Source organism: Molothrus aeneus, chromosome 27 (genome assembly GCF_037042795.1).
Source record: "Molothrus aeneus isolate 106 chromosome 27, BPBGC_Maene_1.0, whole genome shotgun sequence".
In the NCBI taxonomy this organism is placed as follows: domain Eukaryota; kingdom Metazoa; phylum Chordata; class Aves; order Passeriformes; family Icteridae; genus Molothrus; species Molothrus aeneus.
This window is the reverse complement of record NC_089672.1, coordinates 3,293,090-3,314,468: the sequence shown is the minus strand read 5'-3', so window position 1 is coordinate 3,314,468 and position 21,379 is coordinate 3,293,090. Positions and strand designations below refer to the sequence as shown.

Genomic DNA, 21,379 nt, shown 5'->3' with positions numbered 1-21,379 from the left:
CCTGCAGGGAGCAGAGCATCCGCCACAACACAATTTCTAAATCGAAACGGCCACAGAACTGGACCACTGTACCCACACTGGTCCAAGTGGCAGGTATTGGTGGTCACTGTGAAAGCTTCCATAGCTCACACTCTGTCACATTTGAGGGACCTGAAGGTCATGTTGCCACCACAAAACCATTCGAAGTAGGAGCTGATATAGTTCTTTGGGGAAGAGACAGTCTCTCCCAATGGGGTCTGAGAACAGAAACTGATTTTTAACAAAGGCTATTGATGGACATAACACTCTAAAACTCACATGGACATCCATTACACCCTTCTGGGTCAGCCAATGGCCCTTACCAGAAGAGAAACTTGCTGTATTAGAGCAGTTGGTACAGGAACAGTTAAACAAAGGTCACCAAACTCCAACTACCAGTCCCTGGAACACTCCAGTTTTCGTAATTAAAAAGTCAAACATCCCAAGCCCACAGGGATCCTCCCACTGGCTCTGCCACAGTCCTGCACCTGCTGCCGACACTAACCCCAGGGGTCTGGGTACTTCTGCTGCTCATTCTGGCACTTGGTGCTGCCAGGAGGTAAGAAAGTGGCCACTAAAAAATAATAAAAAAGCTTTAATGTCTTACAGCAAACCAGGAATTGAACAGTATAAATAATGATCAGACAAGTTTAAATAAATAACCCGTGGCCTGACACGCAGCTGGCCCTGGGGGAAGGGGATGTGTCTCATCCAGAGCCTGCACTGCACATCCAAACCACCTCAGCCCTCCCCAGCTGCGCCTGTGCAGCCACAGCCCAGCCCCACACTTTGTTCCTTCTGGGTCACTTCACTGCCCAAAGCAGCTCCACGTGTCACAGCCTCCATGCGAGTCCTGGATAATCCCTGAGAGGGATCTCCCAACGCAGCTGGGACATGGAGCTGCTGGGCACCATCAGAGCAGGGCGGGGAGTGTAGAAACTGGGAATCTCTTGCTGGGCACAGCAGAGCTCTCCAGCCAGCTCCCCGTGCTCACCGTCCAGCTCGGAGAGGAGCTGCAGCCAGCGCTGCTCCCACCCGGCATCACTCCACAGGCTTCACCTTGGCTATGAACAGCGCCGTGGCTTTCCTCAGGAACTCCTCCCTGCTCATGGAGGAGCCCAGCTTCCTCTCCTGCAGCGCCTGGTCCATGGCCAGTGCCAGCCTGTCGGGGCCCAGCCTGGAGCCCGCCTCCAGGTAGCGGCCGGGCCGCGGGCCGTGCCCGGCTCCCAGCGCGTCCTCCAGCGCCCGCAGCACCGCCTGGCACAGCCGGCTGTCCGCCGAGTCCCCGGCGCCCAGCACGGCGAACAGCGCGTCGGCTTTGGCCGCGAACTCCAGCAGCACGCAGCAGGTGAGGACGCCGTAGCGGAACACGTCGAACGGGACGGCCTCGTGGTCGCGGCAGCGGACGCGGCGCAGCAGCTCGGCCGCCGCCTCGGCCGGGGCCGCCCCGCGCTGGCAGATGCGCCTCAGCAGCTCGCTGTAGAGCCGCCCGTCCACGCCCGCCGCCCGCCGCCGCCCGCCGCAGCCCAGCACCTCGTAGGCCGCGCCGGCGTTGCTGTCAAAGGCCGTCCTGTCGCGACAGGGCACACACACAGAGAGGCGGCCTCGCCCCCCGTCCCCGCCGCCCCCCGCCGCCGCCGCTCGCCGCACCTGTGCGAGTGATGAGCCAGGCACACGTACCACAGCGCCCGGGCCAGGCGCTGCGGTGGCCCCGGGGGTTCCCCCGCTGCCTCCGCCAGCACCAGCCGCTCGAAGTACTCGGCCAGGAAGGACACGGGCTCAGCGGGCCGCGCCTCCAGCACCTTGAGCAGCGCCTCCCGCACCATGGCCGTGACGCCGGCTCGCATCAGGAACTCCGCCGCGCTGCCCTCCGCCGGCCCGCCACCCTCCGCCGCTGCCCGCCCCGGTTCCGGCAGCCCGCTGCCCCCCGCCGATACCGGGGCGGCGGCCGCTCGCCGCTTCTCGTACGCTGCCATCATGGACCGCACTTCCGCCCGGGCCGGAAGTTTTGGTGCCGCCATCTTGCACGCTGGCAGCCAATCGGTGGGCAGGAAGGCGGTGAGAGAACGCCGCCATTGGGCGAGGCCGCGGCCGCCATCTTGAGTGTGGGCAAAGGAGCTGCGCTATCAACGCGGCTGGCGCCGCGACCGCTATGTTTGCTGCGGGCAGACCGCCCGCGCCCCGGGGCCGTGAGGACCGCGGGACCGGGCCCAAAGAACACTTTGCTGAGGGCTCGAACGGAAAACAGCTCTTTATTGGAGCACCGGTCCCACCCGCGCGCCGAGCCCACGCTCCCCCAGGACCTTCTGTTGTGACAGACAAGCGGCCTTCGTGCTCCCTCCCGTCCGGTGGTACCGGGAGCTCCACGCACCGGACCCAGCACGGTGACCGGTGCCAGCCCGCCGGGGTCCAATCCTGTGTCGCTCGTGTTTATTGTCCTTCCAGGCTTTGCCTCCCGCGGCAGCTGTTCCCCTCCTGCTCCTTCTTGCTGTCCAGGGGCCAGCGACAGCCGGGGGACAGCAGGGACACCCCGGAGGGCCAGGGGCGCCACCCGGCTGCTCCCACTCCCGGGACAGCGGCTACCGAGATCTGAACCTCTTCCACAGGCGTCGAGACACGGCAGCGGTCGCGATGAGCCCCAAGAGCGATCCCGCTGTGCCCATAGCGATGGCAGGGCTGGAGCTGAAGGAATCTGTGAACACACGGAGGTGTTATTGCAGGGAAATGCTGAGGGGGTGAGCGAATCACAGAAAAATTCACGGAAAAATTCACAGAAAAATCCACAGTATCAGTGGGTTGGAAGAGACCTTCAAAATCATCAAGTCCAACCCATGCCCCAACACCTCAACTAAACCATGGCACTCCAAGCCCCAAAACAAAGTGCAGCACACGGTGTGGGGGTTTCTGATAACTGCTAATTCCTTGAGGTCCAGGGGTCTGCAGATCAGCAGCACTCACCATCCACCACCAGCACCTCCAGGCTGGCCACCTGGGCGCGGTGGCCGAGCAGGACGCACTGGTAGTGGCCCTGGTGCCAGGGCTCGGCGCTGTCCAGCCGCAGGGCGGAGCTGCTGCCCGCAGACTCCTCCCGGTACTGCCCGAGGGCTGCGGGGGTCCGGAGCCAGCCCACCGTGGCGTTCCCGGGGCACCGAGCGTGGCACTCGATGCGCAGAGCCCTGCCCCGCGTCCCGGTGGGAGGCAGCGACCATATCTGCAGGCTGCAGGTGGGCACTGTCCCCAGAGGTGGCCCTGTCGCCGCAGGGAGAGTGCTGGTGGCCACATCTGCCGTGTGGGTGGTTGCCATGGGGTCCTGGGGCGCAGAGGGCTCCGTGGAAGGGGAACTGGTGGCAGCAGCCAGATGCAGAGTGGTGCCAGCGCTGGGGTCCTGTGCTGTCGTGGGGTCACCTGGAGGGGCACCTGGCCCTGGAGGGAGTGATGTGGTGGCCACGGTGGCTGTGCTGGAGCTCCCCGTGGAGGTGGCCATGGTTGGTGTCATCACAGCTACAAACACAGCAGCCTTGGTCACAGGGGACCTCGCTGCAGCCCCAAGCTCTTCCAACCCCAGAGCAAAGGGGCAGTGCCAGGAGGGACAGGGATGGGAGATTGAGGAGTGGTGCAGCAGTGGGGGCTGCTGCTGCTTGGCAGAGCTGTTTTGAGGAGCACAGGGCACTGGGGATGGCTCCAGGGGATGGGGGACATGCAGGTTGGAGTCCCCAGCCCCTCCTGGCACTCACCCTCAGCACTTGCCACCAGAGATGCCACCCTGCTGAAGGTCTCCTGCCCAACGTGCAGCGTCACCTCGCACCTGAACTCCACCCCTTCTGCCACCTCTGTCCCCTTCACCGACAGGCTGGAAACGATGTTACACAGCTCCTCCTCATCAGCATCCTTGCAGTCAAGCCCTGTAAGGTTCTCCACCACCTGCTGCCCCCGGTACCAGGTGAGGACCAGCCCATCGAGGGGATACAGGCGCGTGGCCGAGCAGGTCAGGTTGGCAGGGTGCCCTGGGCGCAGGGTGTGGGGAGCTGCCTCCAGCCTCAGCGTGTCTGGGAGGGCTGGAAAGGAGTCAGAGCAGGGTCAGAGGTGATTTTTGGCAGCACAGAGAGTTCAGGAGGAAAGGGGCTGCCTTAGGGATGCAGGGTGGTGCTAGGAGGAGGCAGTGAGGGATGGGCTGGGGAGTTGTGATGGCATTTACAGGGGTCTTAGGATGAGGCAAGAGATGAGGATCTCACTCCATGTTTGAGAAGGCTGATTTATCATTTTGTGATATATATTACATTAAAACTATACTAAAAGAATAGAAGAAAGGATTTCATCAGAAGGCCAGCTAAGAATAGAATAGCAAAGAATGATAACAAAGGTTTGTGGCTCGGGCTCTCTGTCCAAGCCAGCTGGGCTGTGATTGGCCATTAATTAGAAACATCCAACATGGGCCAATCACAGATTCACCTGTTGCATTCCACAGCAGCAGATAACCATTGTTTACATTTTGTTCCTGAGGCCTCTCAGCTTCTCAGGAGGAAAAATCTTAAAGATTTTCCATAAAAGATGTCTGCGACAGGGAGTGCTTACCATAAACCTTCAGTCTGACACTTTCCTGGTAGTGCTGCCCGTGGCATTTGCCCTCGCAGATCTTCAAACCCTCCGTGGCCACTGTGGCGTGCCTGATGTGCAGGATGCTGTGGGTGGAGAAGGACGAGATGGTCCCCAGGGCTGTGTCCAACCCCCTCCACTCCACCCTGCTCCCTGCGCAGGCCAAGGAGCAGTTCAGCTCTGTCGAGCCCCCGAAGGGCACCACGGGCTCCCGCGGTGTCACCACCAGCCGCTGAGCGGGGCCACCTGGGCAGGAGGAAAGTGCGGGGTCAGGGGAGGGGACAGTCACCAGCGCCGGGACAGCAGCGATTTGGGGACGGGGTGGCTGTCACGGCTCGGGGACAGGCAGCTCCTGGGGCCGTAGGGTGAAGCGAGGAGAGCAGCTCGGGGGTTTAGGGTGGCTCTTGGCCCCGTGGCACTCACCGCTGCAGCCCCACAGCGAGCCGAGGAGGAGAAGGACAGGAGCCGGCTCCATCACCCACAGGGCAGCAGCAGCGCTGGTTTTCCCTTCTTTAATTCCTTCCCTCTTTCCAGGGAGCGGGGGCTGCTGGCCGGGGCTGTCTCCTTCTGCCCGCCGGCTCCAACCTCAGCCCTTCTTAAGCCCTGTAGGAACCGCCCCCATGAGCACGGGCCCCAGGAGCTCCACAACTTCCCGCCCAAGGGGTATTTCCAGAGGGAGGCTTCTGATTTTCTTCCAAGTTCGGCTCTCGCACAACACCCAGCCGAGGGTCAAGCTGGCAGCCCCCCCAAACCCAGGAAAGTCCCTGTCCTGTAGGGACTGCAGGGTCCCCATCACCCCAGCAGGTGACTCACTCACACCCTGGGATGTGGCTCAGATCCAGCTGTATCCCTGTTTTTTTTTTGCAGGGATCACTCCCCCAGAGGCCCTGGCAAACCAGCCTTTCCATGACCCCAAGAGCTGCTGGGGGGTTGTGGAAAGATCCCTGCTTCAAAAGCAGAGCCAGGACCTGTGATCAGCCCTGTTGGGGAGCTGATTATCCACGTTTATTCCTCAAACACGGCATTTTCAGGGCTGGAATCAGGTGTTCCTGTGAGGCTTGGTCTTGTGGTACAGATGGACAAAGTGTCACCCCAGAGAAGGTGTTGAACACCTGCATTATCCAGCATCTGTCCTGGCTCTCTGCTGGGTCTGGCATCACTGGATCTGTCCCTGCTGGGTCCGGCATCACTCCCTCATTCCTGCCCAGCTCCCCGTGGAGGAGTGATGGTCAGCCCTGTTGGGGAGCTGATTATTCCTGTTTATTCCTCAAAAATGGCAGTTTCAGGGATGGAATCAGGTGTTTCTGTGAGGCTTGGTCTTGTGGTACAGATGGACACCTTCTCTCACCCCAGAGAAGGTGTTGAACACCTGCATTATCCAGCATCTGTCCTGGCTCTCTGCTGGGTCTGGCATCACTGGATCTGTCCCTGCTGGGTCCGGCATCACTCCCTCATTCCTGCCCAGCTCCCCATGCAGGGATGAGCCCTGTTCTGCCCCATCCCACCCTGCCAGGCTGCAGCCAAGGCTGGGGAAGGGCTTGGTGAGCTGATTATCCATGTTTATTCCTCAAACAGGGCATTTTCAGGGATGGAATCAGGTGTTCCTGTGAGGCTTGGTCTCGTGGTACAGAGGGACAAAGTGTCACCCCAGAGAAGGTGTTGAACACCTGCATTATCCAGCATCTGTCCTGGCTCTCTGCTGGGTCTGGCATCACTCCCTCATTCCTGCCCAGCTCCCCATGCAGGGATGAGCCCTGCTCTGCCCCATCCCACCCTGCCAGGCTGCAGCCAAGGCTGGGGAAGGTCCCAAAGGGCTGAGGGTGAGGTATCCCCATCTCTGCACCCAGTGCCATCACAGGAGCTGCACATTTCCCAGCTGGGAACTGCTCTGAGAGGCAGCTCCACGCACTGGGCGTGCCATGCATCATTTTAGAAGGTCATGCCATTAATTCTCTCGAGGGTGCACGAGGCCTCTGAGCAAGGAAAGTGCTCTGTAAACACTTCCCACCAAATGTGCTCACTCAGCCGAAGCAGGTGATTAATGGTGCTGGGCTTTTTGTTCCTTCCATCCTGTGTTAACAGAGCCGCTTCCCAGATTTTCCAGCAGCCTCCAGTGCCCCCCTGCCCAACCCTGGGACAAACCATGGCCAGGGCTGCTCCCACACTGCCAGGATCTTCCCAGAAATTTGTTTGGGAACCTTGAGGACACACACGTGGTGCCAGGGTTTCACTTGCCTCTCCCACAACCCTGATTGTGGCACTGGTGTGATGAGAAAACCCCTGAATCAGTTCTGGATGAGAGCTCAGCATTTAGGGAACCACCTCATCTTAAAAAGAAGCTTCCCCACACCTTCCTGGACCTTAAGAAATTAGTAGTTACAAGAACCTTGTGCTGCACTTTCTCTGTTTTGGGGCTTGGAGTACCCAGAGCAGCCCCAGCCACCCACAGAGGGGGCAACACAGAGGAAAATGGAGTCAAAACCTGATAATCCTCCAGTTCCAACAGCTCAGCCACAGAGCCTGGGCCAGGTCAGGGGACTTGGCCCAGCTCAGAGTGACATGGCAGAGCCCCCAGGGCCAGCTCTTGCTCACTCTGAGTAGTGAAGCCACCACAACCTCTGTCCCACCTCCTGCTTGGTGGAATTCAGACCTTCCCCCAGCCCAGAGGAGCACAGGAACAGCAAAGGGACAACACCAGGTTGTGTGCACAGGGCAGAAGGAGCAAGATTACACACCAGGAGTGTTTTCCAGCCTACAGGAAGCCTTTGAAGGAGTGAAGGGAATGCTGCTTTTCCAGACTCAAGGGCCTGAACACCTTTCCTGGAGGCAGATTGTGCTTCCTCCCTCAGGGCAGGCGCGGGGATTTGCGCAGGGCAAAACTTTGTGCAGAGATGTTGCTCAGGAAACAAAACAGCTCAGGCTGGAGACACAAAGCACCAAGGGACGAGCGCTGGCTCCAGCACAGGATACCCCCAGAGCCCCTCAGGTTGGGGCCTGGCCCCAGGCTGTCACCACAAGGCTTTGCCCCAGGAGCCACCACACCAGTGCAGGATGTTATTGAAGGGTGGTCAACAACATCCTGCACTGCAACACCTGCCCTCTGTTCTCCAGCCACCTCACGTGAGACAAATCCCGGGTTTTGTCTCAATTAAAGATGGAAACAACGAAACAAAAGCTAGTTCCAGTCTGGAGGAAATGCATACAGAAGCAACAGGCTGTGTAATGGCTCATTTTTCCAGGATACCATCCATCAAGCAGCAGTTCCCATCCCAGAGCTGGCTTGGATGTGTTTATATTTTTTTGGATTATATTAGTCACTTAGGACCATCCTCAGCTGCCACAAAGAGTGTTTAAATGAGTCAGATAAGATCTAAATTAGGCCTGGCTGAAAAATTAAGACAATAGAGTGGAGGTTACTAAAACCAGTCCAGGAGGAGGCTGCAGTGGGGCAGGGAGCTGCTTTCCATCCTGGGCTGGGCCAAGGACTGGCAGCCCTCACCCAGCTCTCCCAAACCTGTCCCACATCTTCACATAATTCTCAAGGGGAATTTAAATTCTGGGCAGAAGCTGCCTGGTACCACTGGTGATGGATAGGAATAAGGACAGAGACCTTTGACACAACAGGAAAGCAGCAGTTTAATAAATAATCCATCAGAGGGAGAGATTAGCCAGTTCCAAACACAACCCGAACCAAAATAAATACATTTTATCATTAGCTTAAAAAAAAAGAAAAGAGACAAAAACACACGTGATGGTGAACTGTGAGAGAGCAGAGGTGGGGTCAAGTGCCCACACTTTAAAGATACCACAGCTGTCAACAGCCTTTGGAGTGCAGAAAAAGAATAAAAACAGGGAAGTAAAAAGTTACTACTTTGCAAAATTAATGGCAGAAGAGAAAGCAATGGTGTAACTCAGGTTTTTAATGCAACAAGATCAGCTGAAACTCACTTGACCTGCCAGGACTGCTGACAGGCAATTGAGATGATTTTTGCCTTGTGTTTGGGCATTGCTGTTACCATCCCAGATTTTTAAGTCCCTGCAGACAAATCCTGGGAATCCCAAAGTTAAACAGCCAGGCTCAGGCACTGCACAGCAGATCAAGCAGATTTTAAGAAAAGACTCCTTTTTAAAAAGTTGCGTTTTCGTAGAAAGTAACAAGAATTGGCAAAAACTAGCTGAATGCTCCACACAGCCTTTCCAGCCTCCACGTGGGATGCTGCAGAAGCACCAGCCCTTCAGAACAAGTTGTTCTTCATCTGGCTCTGGTGACTTCAGCTCCAGCATTGCCTGGCCCAGCTCCTGCTCTGTCCCATTAAGGCAGAGCAGGAGGGAAGGGGAGGCACCGGGCCAAGGCCCCACCAAACCAGGTGAGAGGAACCCCAACAGGGTGGGAGGGGATCCCTGCTTGCTCCCTGCACCTCAAAGAGCCCCTGCTGCCAGCTCTGCACACCAGCATGAGCCACTTTGCTGTTGGGGATGGCACCTGTAGAGGTCCTGCTGCTGCCTGGTGCTGTGCCCCCCTCCATCCACCCACTGCCATATCCCCACCCCAGCTGCACCAGTAACCCCACTGGTGACCAAAACACTCCAGGCCCACCATGCACATGTCAGCATCACCAGAAGCTCAGGGGTGAGGGACATGAGCTGGGAGGGAAGATTCTGGACAGTTCTGGGGTCTGAGGGGAAGGAAAGGGTGAGAAGCCACAGGCAGCAGCAGTGGTGAGAGGGAATGGGACCAGAAACACATTGGTTTCAATAAACTATGCAATAAGGGAGAGGACTTTTAAAAATATATCTCTATATATTTTATATCATATAAATTATGCTCATCTTTTTTGTAACGTGTCGCTGTATTGTACCCGTGAAGCTCTGAGGTAACAATTCTACATTTTTACTTCTTCTGTGTGTGAGGGAAAATCCTACATCAGCTCACTTTAACCCATATAAATCAACAGATTGCCAGGACTTGGGAAAAGTCCCATCTAGAAAAGGCATTTTTGTGAGGAACAGAGGTGGGGGAACTGCTGCCTGGAAGTGCAAGTGACAGGATTTCCTTCAGGATAAAAGCTTGCCATGCACACACAGTACTGACCATCCCACTAATGTTTGGGAATTGGGAGTGTCACCACAAGGAGCTTGTGGGAAGGGAAAAATGGAGTCATGGCAGGTCAAGGAAGTTTCTGCTGGCTCTGCTCCTCCCCAGACCTGCAGCCAGACCCATCTCAGCATCCCTCTGTGTCCCAGCTGCTCCCAGTTCTGAGCACAGGAGCTGCCACCAGGCCAGATCAATGCAGAACAAACTGTCCATTCTTTTATTTAAACACCCACCTCTGCTAACCAGATGGCATTTGCAGTCACTGCTGTGTGTCTGCAAAGATCCACCACGTCAAGGGCCAGCACTGCCTCCCTTTTGGCTGCTCTCCCTTGGGTAACCTTCCCCAAACCCACAGAGAGGAGATCCCAGGCAGAGAACAGCCAAGGCAAGGCTGGTTTGGCTGCTGCACCCTCAATTCCTTTAACAAAAGATTCCTCAAGTGTCCTTGGTTTGGTCCTTACTTCCCAGAACTGCTCAATGCCACCACTTCTTATTCACTCAAATGAGAACAATTGTTTCCTGCCCTCTGCCACATTTCTATAAACAACCACACATTCCCTGTTTGCCTCAGCTCCTTTCACCAGGCTCCAAGCAGCTCCTGCTCATTCTGAGCACAGCTGAGCCTGCAGCAGAGGTTGCAGTTCCACTGTTCCACAAACAAAAGCCTCCACAGCAGGCTCAGAAATGCCACATGGAATCCAAAGCCCTTAAGTCCAAATCAACACAACCTTCACCATCAGGATCTACTGGGTTGAGAACAAACCAGCTCTGGACACTCTTTGGGTTTAGCATCAGATGGTAGAGCCCAGGGGCAAACCAGAGTGCTTTATACAATGCTCAAGGTAAACAAGACATTTCTCTGACCTTTCTCCCAGGAAATCACTCATCTCCAAAGTGCTCAGCACAGCCAAGCTGTTTCTCCAACCTGCCAGAGAATAGTATCTCCTAAACAACCCTCACAGCTCCAGGAAAAGATTTCTGAAAAAGAAAAAATTCTTCCACCTACTGCCTGTGGAGGCAACAGGCAAATGTCACCTCAGAGTGACAAGATAAAAGAAAACCAAACAGAACCACAGCCATTGTGGCCATCCAAGTGTTTGTAATTGATGGAGTTGCCCTTCTCAGCTGCAACTTCTTCATTTTTATCCTCTTCATCAGAACATGAAGTCAGCAGATTTCTGGTTTTTTGGTCTAAGTCTCACTTGGGGCAGAATGGGGCCCTCCAGCAGAGAGGAAGCTCAGAGCTGCAGCCCCTGTGCTTCACACACACCCTGTCCCCTCCTCAGGGTGCCACCACAGCCTGCAGGGCTGCCAGGGCCAGCAGCAGCAACAGCTCTGGCAGGGATGGGGCATGGAGCAAACGCCAGATTTGATTCCAGGGGCAGCTCCCACCAAGCACAGCCCAGGCAGAGGGTTTGGCAGGGCACACAGGGGTCACTCACAAGGGCAGTTTGCTTTCCAGAACTATCCCTCCAGTGGAGCAGTTCCCTATCTCCCCTTTCCATCAGCACCGGGTGATACAATTCCATTTTTGCACCAGCTGGGTGTATTTGGCTCGAAGGGAAACCTCATCCCTCCTCAGCAGCTGTTAGTGGCACAGTCTGTCACCTTGGATCCCTCTCCCCTTCCCTGAACTCCTGCTGAGCCCATCCTTGACGTGGAGTCGAGCCTGGGGCAGGTCCCCTGTCCCACCTCACACACTGCTGTCCTCCAGAAGGGGCTCTTTGCCATCAGACCCCCCAGCTGGGGGGCTGTGGGGGTGAGCCTGAGCCCCTGCACTGTGCTTCTTGTGGCTGCCTGACCTCAGGGCCAGGTTGTGTTCAGGAATGAACAGGGCCACCAGCAGCGACAGCAGCACGGAGCACGCCCCGAACAGGAAGGGTGGCCCAGGGATGATGCTGCTCTGGAGAGAGAGACAGAGAGACAGGAATGATTCAAACATGAGGGCAAACCCAGCCCACAAAACAGAGTGAGAAACTGAGTAGGTACCTCATCTGTAGGGTTGGCCATGTTGGGTTTGGAGGCCTTGCCCAACGTTTCCACCTCAGCCATTTCGTTCAGCTCCACGTGGAAGAGATAGAAGACAAAACCATAGAGTGCTGGCCCCAGGCCATTACACAGACCCCGAATTCCAGTGATCATCCCCTGCACCACACCTGGGGACAGAGGGAAGAACAGGGGAAATGCCTCCAGCTCTCCAAAGAAAGCGAGAGTTTCTTGTTTAATTCAAGTGAGTTTCACTTGTTTTATTCAAGGATACATATTTAGAAACAAGATCAAGCACTTGGATCTGGGCTGATGTGCAGGGGAGGGGTTTGCAGATGAGCAGCTTCACTCAGTGCCAGGTTCTAGAAAAATCAGTAATGCTGGGCTTGCTGCTTTGCTGACTGAAATAAGCATAAGCACATCAAGCAACAATTTCCAATTAACTAGAATTTAATTGAGGATTCAGAGATGTACTGTGAGGCAGGCAAAATGCAGCAGCCTCCTCTGCCTCAGAGGACAACACCAAACACCCATTTTCATGGCTTGGGAGTTCCCCAGGAAAGCAGCAGCCATGGTCAAAGATAAGAGTGTGAAAATTGCTGTGAGCACAGTGACACTCCACAGCTGGCACAGATGTTCCTGCCAACCCCTCCCCTCCTTGTGCCACCTCAGCACCTGCTGGGACGAACCCTCCATCAGATGTGTGTCACTGTCATATTTTCCAAAAAAATCTCTTGGCCCAGGATTGTCTCCTGGGAAGCTGAGAAGCCTCAGAGAAAAATAAAACCAATAATTATCAGATTTGCTTCTCCTGTGTTTTGCTGCTTTGGAATGTGGGTTGGACATTGTTTACCAACAATGCATGTTTGATTGGTTTCATGTGAATTGTTTTGACTTAATGGCCAATCATGGTCAGGCTGTGTCAGGACTCTGGAAAGAGTCACGAGATTTCATTAGTTTTTTTTAGCCTTCTCTCTGTATCCTTTCTCTATTCTTTAGTAGAGTTTTAGTTTAGTAGTCTTAATATATTATATTCTAATATATTATTTTAATTATAATATTCTAATGTGTTGTTATAATATTCTAATGTGTTGTTATAATATTCTAATGTGTTGTTATATTACTATAATATTCTAATATATTATTATATTAGAATATTTCTTCTTATTATTATATTCTAATATATTATATTCTTTATAGATCATAAAATAATAAATCAGCCTTCTAAGAACATGGAGTCAGGTTCATCATTCCTCCCTTTGACAGGGTCTCAGAAAATACTTAGCCTTCTGTCTGTATCCTTTCTCTATTCTTTAGTATAGTTTCAGTTTAGTATTCTTAATATATTAAGAATATGATATATTTTTAATAGAAATAATCTATTCTAATTTATTATTATATTATAATATTCTAATATATTATTATATTCTAATATATTATATTCTGATATATATTATATCAGAATATATATTATTATATTGTATATTATTTTATATTATAATATTATGTATTATTTAATCTATTTTATTTTTATTATTAGAATATTATGTATTATTTTATGATCTATAAAGAATATAATATATTAGAATATAATACATATTCTAATATATTATATTCTTTATAGATCATAAAATAATAAATTAGCCTTCTAAGAACATGGAGTCAGATTCCTCACACCTCCCTTTGACAGGGCCTCAGAGAATCCCCCAGATGTGTCCCCAGGCACTCACCCTGCTGGTCAGGGTCTGTGCTCCTCGACACCATGGCACTGATGGCTGGGAAGGTGATGCTGGACATGGCAGCCACAGCTCCTGCTGCCCACATCATCCTGGGGAGGAAGGAGGCAGCTGTGAGGAACAGCCCTGAGCCCTCACCCTGTGCTGCTGCAGGGTGGGAGAGGCCACAGAGGGACAGAAATGTGGGCAGACCCTCACCAAGGCTGTGATCCAAAGCCATACCAGGCAAGCTGCAGGATCTGGAAGCCCAGGCCCAGCAGGATGGTGTTTTTATTCCCTATCGAGCGCATGAGGATTCCCAACACCACTGTCTGGAAAGAAAAACAGGAGTTTTCAAGGCAGGGGCAAAGAAAGTGGGCAACAATCAGGAGACAAGAGCACAGGAACCTGAGGGATTCTTATGGGTCCCTCCCAGTTTAAGATCTCTGTTTCAAAAGTCTGTGTGGCCACAGGAGTTCTGACAACTCTCAACTCAGAAATTTCGGACTGCTCAAGCCAACACAGAAATTGCTTCTCACCTGAGCCAGTATAGAGAGAATTCCAACAACACCAATAAAGGCTGCTACAGTCTCTGAGGAAAAACCAATGACCTGTGAAAACATCAAAGAGGGATTTTCAGGCAGATTTGTACCAAAAGCCCCTCCATCAATGTCACTCATGTTTACTGAACTTCCTTCTCAGGGAGCTGCACATTAACAGCTCTGCCTCTGGCCTGCCATAGGAATCAAACAGATTTTCCTCTGGCTGAAAAATCAGTTTTAAATCACTGAACTCCCCTTGCAGTGCCTGAAGGTGGCCCAGCCAGGATTGCCAGGCAGACACCAGCAAGGAGCCAAGCCAGGCTTGCCCCAGACAATGCCTGGGGCAGTCAGCAGGCTCACACATTCTTCAGGGGAGCTGGAAAAAAAAAATCACTATTTCTTACAATTTCACTATTTCTTACAATTATTGGCCAAGAAAAGCCACCTTGAGACAGGTGGCACAACTTAAATTGTATTTATAGGGCAGGATTTCCTGCATGCAGAGCTTTGAGAGACTGACCTGTCTCAGGTAGAGGAAGAAGCTGGAGTACTGGCCGGCCTCAGGAAGGTAGGAGAGAAAGACTGTGATGCAGATGAGCAGCACTGTGGAGTCCTGACCCACCTTCCTCAAGGACTGCAGGGAAAGGGGTGGGGAACCAGAAAAAAATGTTTTAAAATTTGACTTGATAGCACTGAAAAATCTGCAGGTACAAAACCAGCAAAACTTTAAAAATCAGGAGGACTAAAGCAAACATTAAGCATTACCAGCAGACAGGAAAACAGCAGTGCTGGATTTTCTACAAACTTTCCACAAATTTTTCACAAATTTTCCACAAATCCATTTCCCACACAGCAGCAGGCTGTGAGCAGCACTGTGGAGTCCTGACCCACCTTCCTCAAGGACTGCAGGGAAAGGGGTGGGGAACCAGAAAAATTTTTAAAATTTGACTTTATATCACTGAAAAATCTGCAGGTACAAAGACAGCCAAACCAAGGGCTTAACACCTTAAAAATCAGCAGGATTAAAGCAAACATTAAGCATTACCAGCACACAGGAAAACAGCAGTGCTGGATTTTCTACAAATTTTCAAGAGATCCATTTCCCACACGGCAGCAGGCTCACTCACAGCGAATGGGTCAGCTTGTTCCCAGGAGATTGGGGCTCCCCAGGAGACTGGACGCATCTCCTCAGGCAGTGACTCGGGCACAGCCAGCAGGATGAAGCCAATGTCCAGCAAAGCAACCCCTGAAGCCAGCACAACCACCAAGGTGTCACCGTAGGCTTGGGACAGGTACGCGCCGATGGCCGGGCTGGTGACCAGGCTGGCAGCAAACGTGGCTGACACCTGGAAACATAAACATTCTCTACAGCCTCTTCTTCCTACAGCACATTTCCTCCTCCTCAGTGACCCAGGGAACTCTTTTTGGCATCTCTGATGGAGAGCCCATCTCCTCTTCCCTAGTGATCCAGAGAATTCTTTCTGGCATCTTTGATGGAGAGATAAATAACAATTCACAGATGACAGATTCTCTTGGTGCACTTGGGCTAAATTCTAGCAAAAGGGAATCAAAGCTTTCCTAGGAATGCCTGGATGGTGCTGTAAAGCTGCAGGAAGGGAAGGATCACAGCAAGCATCACAGGCTCCCCTTCCCCAGTGTGGAAAAGGGAAAGGCCAGGCTGGTTTAGACACAGCCAGAACTCAGAGTGGGCAGAGATCAGCCTCCTCCCCAGAGCTAAATCCCAAACAGAAGGTTTGATCAGTCAATAAATCTCCCACCCTAATTTTATATCTCTCCTACCTGCAAAGCCCCAAATATTTCTTTAAGAGCCAGGCCAGTGACTCAGCTCCTTACCAGGCCGTACGCCGTGCTGCGCTCATGCTCCTGCGTGATATCAGCAACATAGGCAAAAATCACAGAAAAGGTGACAGCAAACACTCCAGACATGGAAATGACAGCAAAGTACCACCTGCAAGAGCCCAAGGCACAGTGAGAGAGCAGCCACACCACGGCCCACAGCTGCTGAAGCAGAGCCTCTCCTTTGTTCTGCCTCCAGTCCATCCTGTTCCAGTGCACCAGAACAAGAACATGGAATCTTGGTCTGGAGAGCACTGAAGTTTTATCATTTATTTTTCCTAACAGAAATACTGCACTGAGTAAGGGAACAAGCACAGAGGACAGAACAACCCTTAACCCCCAAATGAACCCTCCAGAACCAGACAAATCAGTCTCTAGGCTGAGCATCCTCCTCCATCTTGAGATGGATGAGACTCTTCCATCTCACCCTGAAAGAAGCAGTTGCAAACCCTCCTCCTTCAGCCTCTTGCTGCTGCTGCCCCTCCTCAGAACCCTGGGGCTGCACTGAGGGTGAACTCACCAGGGGCTGATCTTCATCAGGGGAATTGGTGCACACGTGAAGAAGACGGTGAGAAGGAGGAAGGATTTCCTGCCCCAGACATCAGAGAGAGCACCAATCAGTGGGGCACTTAGGAAAGAGAGCAGACCCTGGGATGGACAGACAGAGAAACCCCTCAGTGAGAGCTTTCAACAACATCAGGAGGAGAAAACCCATTCTGATTGCTGCAATGCTGTTACAACAGAGCAGTGGATTCAACTCCCCAAAAACAAATCCTTGACCAGCAAGGCCCCACTGAGCACCCCTGCTCCCTCAGAGCTCTGCTCTGGGCACCCAGGCAGCCCTGCCAGGACCTGGAGAGCTGCTGGCACAGCTCCAGCATGGCAACAGCTGCTGCAGTTCTGGGGAAAGCCTTCTCTTGTATGTGGAGACAGGACAGACACAATGAGAAGCCAAGGCCATTAAGCACAAATAAAATTATTCAAAGCCTTTCCACATCTCCCAAGCCTGAGGCAGGCAGGGCAGAGCCTTTCAGTGCAGGGGCTGTTTTCCAAGATCCTCTTGCCAGAGACAGCCAAGAATTGTCTGTATTGCCTAATTCCTCAGTCAGAATTCAGGAATATTCCCTGTTCACAACTGTTGCCTGCAATTCTGCTCTAGTGCAAGAAGCTCCCCAGTCCCACAGCACATCCCCACCTCCTGCCTGGAGCTCACTGAGGCCACTTGGTTTCAGCTTCTATCACCAATAAATTTAGAAGTCACTGATTTGTCATTCTGTTATGCTCCAGAGGATGGGCACAGGGCTGATCTCATGCTGGTGAGATGATTTCCAGCTGAAACAACTCAGCTGTTGTAACTCCACATTGTCACCCCTGCTCAGTAAAATCAGCTGTCCCATACCTGTGCCCTCCCTTTTGCAGCAGGTTTGCCAGAACCCTCTCAAAGTGGCCAAATATTGGCTGGCATCATCAACAAGTTATATAAATAAATGATGGCTTGTCCTTCTTGCACCCATGGCAGATTTAAAGGAAATCCTGGAAGGAATATTCCTTACCTTGACTCCATGAATCAAACCATTCATCAGGAATGTGTGCTGAGGAAAAGTCTGGTGTAAGACCTGGAAGGGAAAACAAACAAAAACCAAATTTAAAAGTCAGAGTCAGCAGCTTCTGCAAAATTTCTGTGAGCATCTGCCAGCCAGAGAACTGGAAGGGCACAATCCAGGGAAAAGGGGAAATATCCTGCCAACATTGCCTCTGTGTGAGGAGCTCTGCCTGCCTTTTCCAGTATGGGAAACCACTGCCTTTAAATGCCTTTAACCATAAAAATAAATGTCTATAACACTTTCCAGGTGTATAAATCACTCCAGCATGCTCAGAGAGCCTTTCCCTAGCCCCTGAACCCCCTCTGGTTTGACTTTATGTCACCACATCCCTTCTCTGCGGATCCCTTTGTGCTGTATGTTTGACTTTATATTTTATATTAAAATAGAAATAATATTTATATTTTAAAATAAATATAGTATTAATATAAATATAATGTTTATATTTTAAAATTATATTTATAAATATACTTTATATTTCTATAAAGATACATTATATGTATATAAAAATTCTATTTATAAATATAATTTTTAAAATATTATATATTTATATAATTATTCTAATATATAAAGTATATATAAATATAAATTATACGTATTATATATAATATATAAATAAAATTATATAATAATATAAATTATATATTTTAATATAGATATTTTAATATATATTATATGTTTAATATAAATATATACTATATATAAATCATATATATAAATATCTATTATAATATATTATATATTTATATTTTAATATAGACATTTGAATATAAATCTTATTTATATTTTAATATAGATATAAATAATATTTATATTTAATAATTTAATATAGACACTTGAATGTAAACATAAATTTATAGACTAATATATCTAAATGTATTTTTTGTATAACCATACCCTCCTTTTGCACAGTTCCCCCGTGAAAGGTCATGCTAAAACCTTAATTCTCAGGAGAGCTGCCATGGAGACACACTCACCGTCAGCATTGGCGTGGTCAGCAGCCCCCAGGCAAAGAACTCCAGGAAAATCACCACCACAGCATGGTACACACTGGGCTCCCCGATCCCCTGGCGCTGCAAAACACAGCAAAAATAATAAAAAACCAAAAAACTTTCAGCAGCCTCGTCCTGCAGCTCAGAGAGAGCTCACACAGCTGGGGGATGTGGTGGTGTTCACAGGGGTCCCAGGATGAGGGAAGAGATGAGAGTCTGACTCCATGTTTCAGAAAGTTTATTTGCTGTGTATTATATTAAAATTATATTTTAAAACTATACTAAAAGAATAGAAGAAAGGATTTCATCAGAAAGGATTTCATCCTTTCATCATCCTTGAAAGGAATGGAATGATCATAAAATCTTGTGACTGACCAGAGAGTCCAAGACAGCTGGACTGTGATTGGCCATTAATTAAAAACAACCACATGAGACCAATCCCAGATGCACCTGTTGCATTTCACAGCAGCAGATTATTATTATTTACATTTCGTTTTTGAAGCCTCTCAGCTTCTCAGGAGAAAAAGCCCTAAAGAAAGGATTTTTAATAAAAGATGTCAGTGACAGGGGGATCCCGGACACGAGTGGAGGCAGCGAGAGACGCTGCTCCGAAGCGTTTTTTCCGGTCATAGCCAGCCCAGGGTGCTTGAATCCACCTCCAGCCGCTCGGTGCGGGGTTCCCTGCCCGGTTTTGCCGCCCAGGAACGGGAGCGCCCGGGGGAAGCGGCGCAGAACCGGCAGGCGCAGCGCCCATCACGGCATCCTCAGCATCCGCTGCGTCCCAGGCCGGCAGCCGCAGCAGCGGGGCCGGTTTGAGGAGCGCGGCCCACCGGGGCCAGCCCTCCGCGGGCACCGGGCACCGGCACCGCCCGCGCTCCCGTTAGCGCCGGTGCCCGCCATCCCCCCGCAGCCCCCGGTAGCCCCGCGCTCACGCCGGCCCCGTCCCGGATCACGATCTTCTTGGCCAGCAGGACGCTGCGGTTGAGCCGCTTCTTCTTCTTCTTCTCGCCGGTCATGGCGCCGCCGGGCCGCTGCCGCTCACCGGCCGCCGCGGCTGCCCCATCCTCCCCGTGGCGGGCCGGGCCGAACCGGACCGGGCCGCGCTGCGCAGAGGCCGAGCCCGGGCCCGGCACCGGCCCCGGAGCGGCACCGGGCGGGGAGCGCCGGGCCCGGCGCTGACGGCGGGGGAGCGGAGCGGAGCGGAGCGGGGCGACCCCGCCCGCTGGCCCCGCCCCCGCACCGGGAACCGGCACTTCCGCCGCGCCGCTCCTCGCGTCTCATTGGCTGCTCCGCCGAGTCATCATCGGCCGTTCTGGTCTGTGATTGGCTAGACGGGCTGGGGAGGCGGGCATTTCTGGGTGGTTTGGGCGGGGCCGTGACGTCACGGCGCGGCAGTGTCGCCGGGAACGGGCGGTGGCACCGGCAGCGCCCACGGTCCCGGGCCGCCTTTGGGAGCGGCTGCTGCTCCGTCACGGGCAGCGCTCCCGGCCGGGGCAGGCCGGTTCAACAAGGACACGCGGCCGCCCCGGGGCTGGCGGCACCGGCAGGGCCGCGTCTGTCCCGGCGCGGCTCTCTCGGTACCGAGCTGCTGGTTCTGTCCTCAGCACCGGCATCCCGTAGTGGTGAAGCCAAGCGCCTCCCCAGAACGATCCCGTCCCATGGATCCCATCCCATCCCATGGATTCCATCCCATCCCATCCCATGGATCCCATCCCATCTCATGGTTCCCATCCCATCCCATCCCATCCCATGGATTCCATCCCATCCCATGGATTCCATCCCATCCCCCGAGCTCGGTGCCGCCGGTGCTTGGGGCGCGTCCTAATTAACCCTGCAGGAGCCGGGGAGCGCATGCTGCTGATTACAGCAGTGAGGGGTCAGAGGACATTAATTGGGCACATTTAGATAAATTTTGTGCTCGCCAGGTCCCTCTGCTCGGCCCAGCTGACTCGAGGTGGCCGCCCCAGGCAGTGGGTGGTGGCCACACACGACCTGGGATGCCTGGAGGGGTCTCACTGACCTGGGATGTGTGGAGGGGTCTCACCGTGGGACACCGAGAGGCTCTCGGGGCTCCTGCCCGCCCGGGGAACGCCAGAGGCTCCAATCCAGCCTTGATCCACAGAGCTTTTCCTTTAAGCAATGATTAAACCCAAGGAAAAGTCGCCTCAGGTAACTCCACCTGAAAGATGAAAGCAATCCCCTGATTTCCTGGGATTTTTGTGTGGGTGTGGAGAGCAGCTCCATTGTCCGGGGCTGCTGCGCCGTGCCCCGCTCTGCTGTGCTGTCTTGGTTTGGAAAGACAGGAGGCTGCTAAGGAAGGCAGGAGCCTCCCCTGAAATGGAGAATGTGAACCCTCCCCATTGCTCTGAATTGCTATAATTAAGGGGCTCTCAGGCAAAAAATATGGGAGCACGAAATAACAGTTCTTTAATAGGGAAGAAAAAAACAAGGATAAAATAAACAATGCAGTAAACCAAAACAACACTGCCAGAGTCAGAACCCAGCCTGACACCCTGTGGGTCAGGGTGTTGGCAGCAGAACCATTGGAAATGTGGCTCAGCCCTCCTGCAGTGCCAGGGCTGGTTCTGCTGGAGCAGGGATCCTGTAGAGAAGGATGGATTCTGCCTCTGAAGATCCAGTGGGAGAAGAGGCAGCTGCTGTTCCTCTGGGAATGCAGTGCAGAAGCTGTGCTGGTGTTCCAGAATCTCCAGATTATATCCAGGTAGGAATGCTTGGCTCCTCCCTCTGGGGTCCCATCTCCCAATGGGATGCTGTAGTTCTTATCAGCCATGCAGGGACGTTCAATGGCTGTTATCAGCAGGTGTCCCCTCCCGAGGCAGGAGTGATTGTGGTCACTCAGAGAGAGAGATAAGGCAAACTGCCCACTTGACAAAAGACAACTGCCATACAGATGGTAACAGAAAACATCTTGCCTTGCACAGCCCTGCACATGTCACACCCTTGGGCAAAACACAGGAAC

At 52.6% G+C, this 21,379-nt stretch overlaps 3 protein-coding genes across 3 annotated transcripts; all 3 read right to left on the bottom strand.

The window, feature by feature from the left end:
- Positions 1-879: 879 nt before the first annotated feature.
- On the bottom strand, positions 880-1,994 carry TPGS1 (tubulin polyglutamylase complex subunit 1). Its single transcript, XM_066566395.1, has 2 exons — positions 1,669-1,994; positions 880-1,588 (listed from the first exon to the last, which is right to left on the bottom strand). The coding sequence occupies exons 1-2, from the start codon at positions 1,992-1,994 to the stop codon at positions 1,060-1,062; spliced, it is 855 nt and encodes a 284-aa protein (XP_066422492.1). The 3' UTR covers positions 880-1,059.
- A 326-nt stretch (positions 1,995-2,320) lies between these two features.
- MADCAM1 (mucosal vascular addressin cell adhesion molecule 1) lies at positions 2,321-5,086 on the bottom strand. The gene is made up of 5 exons (XM_066566582.1): positions 5,035-5,086; positions 4,591-4,857; positions 3,753-4,073; positions 2,977-3,519; positions 2,321-2,710 (listed from the first exon to the last, which is right to left on the bottom strand). The coding sequence occupies exons 1-5, from the start codon at positions 5,084-5,086 to the stop codon at positions 2,598-2,600; spliced, it is 1,296 nt and encodes a 431-aa protein (XP_066422679.1). The 3' UTR covers positions 2,321-2,597.
- Positions 5,087-8,222: 3,136 nt separating this feature from the next.
- On the bottom strand, positions 8,223-19,499 carry LOC136567068 (hippocampus abundant transcript 1 protein-like). The gene is made up of 12 exons (XM_066566532.1): positions 19,332-19,499; positions 18,385-18,480; positions 17,360-17,422; positions 16,327-16,454; positions 15,804-15,918; positions 15,077-15,295; positions 14,470-14,583; positions 13,947-14,018; positions 13,627-13,739; positions 13,423-13,520; positions 11,696-11,862; positions 8,223-11,609 (listed from the first exon to the last, which is right to left on the bottom strand). The coding sequence occupies exons 1-12, from the start codon at positions 19,413-19,415 to the stop codon at positions 11,400-11,402; spliced, it is 1,479 nt and encodes a 492-aa protein (XP_066422629.1). The 5' UTR covers positions 19,416-19,499; the 3' UTR covers positions 8,223-11,399.
- Positions 19,500-21,379: the final 1,880 nt, after the last annotated feature.

Bases quoted from the DNA above. Each gene is read 5' to 3' on its own strand.
- TPGS1 (XM_066566395.1), bottom strand. From the start codon at position 1,994: ATGGCAGCGTACGAGAAGCGGCGAGCGGCCGCCGCCCCGGTATCGGCG. The intron at 1,589-1,668 runs GTGCGGCGAGCG...CTGTCGCGACAG, and splicing joins CTGGCTCATCACTCGCACAG to GACGGCCTTTGACAGCAACG.
- MADCAM1 (XM_066566582.1), bottom strand. From the start codon at position 5,086: ATGGAGCCGGCTCCTGTCCTTCTCCTCCTCGGCTCGCTGTGGGGCTGC. The intron at 4,858-5,034 runs GTGAGTGCCACG...CCTCCTGCCCAG, and splicing joins CTCGCTGTGGGGCTGCAGCG to GTGGCCCCGCTCAGCGGCTG. The intron at 3,520-3,752 runs GTGAGTGCCAGG...CTGTGTTTGTAG, and splicing joins TCTGGTGGCAAGTGCTGAGG to CTGTGATGACACCAACCATG.
- LOC136567068 (XM_066566532.1), bottom strand. From the start codon at position 19,415: ATGACCGGCGAGAAGAAGAAGAAGAAGCGGCTCAACCGCAGCGTCCTG. The intron at 16,455-17,359 runs GTAAGGAATATT...TGTCCATCCCAG, and splicing joins GTTTGATTCATGGAGTCAAG to GGTCTGCTCTCTTTCCTAAG. The intron at 14,019-14,469 runs GTCAGTCTCTCA...ATGTTTTCACAG, and splicing joins TCTTCCTCTACCTGAGACAG to GTCATTGGTTTTTCCTCAGA.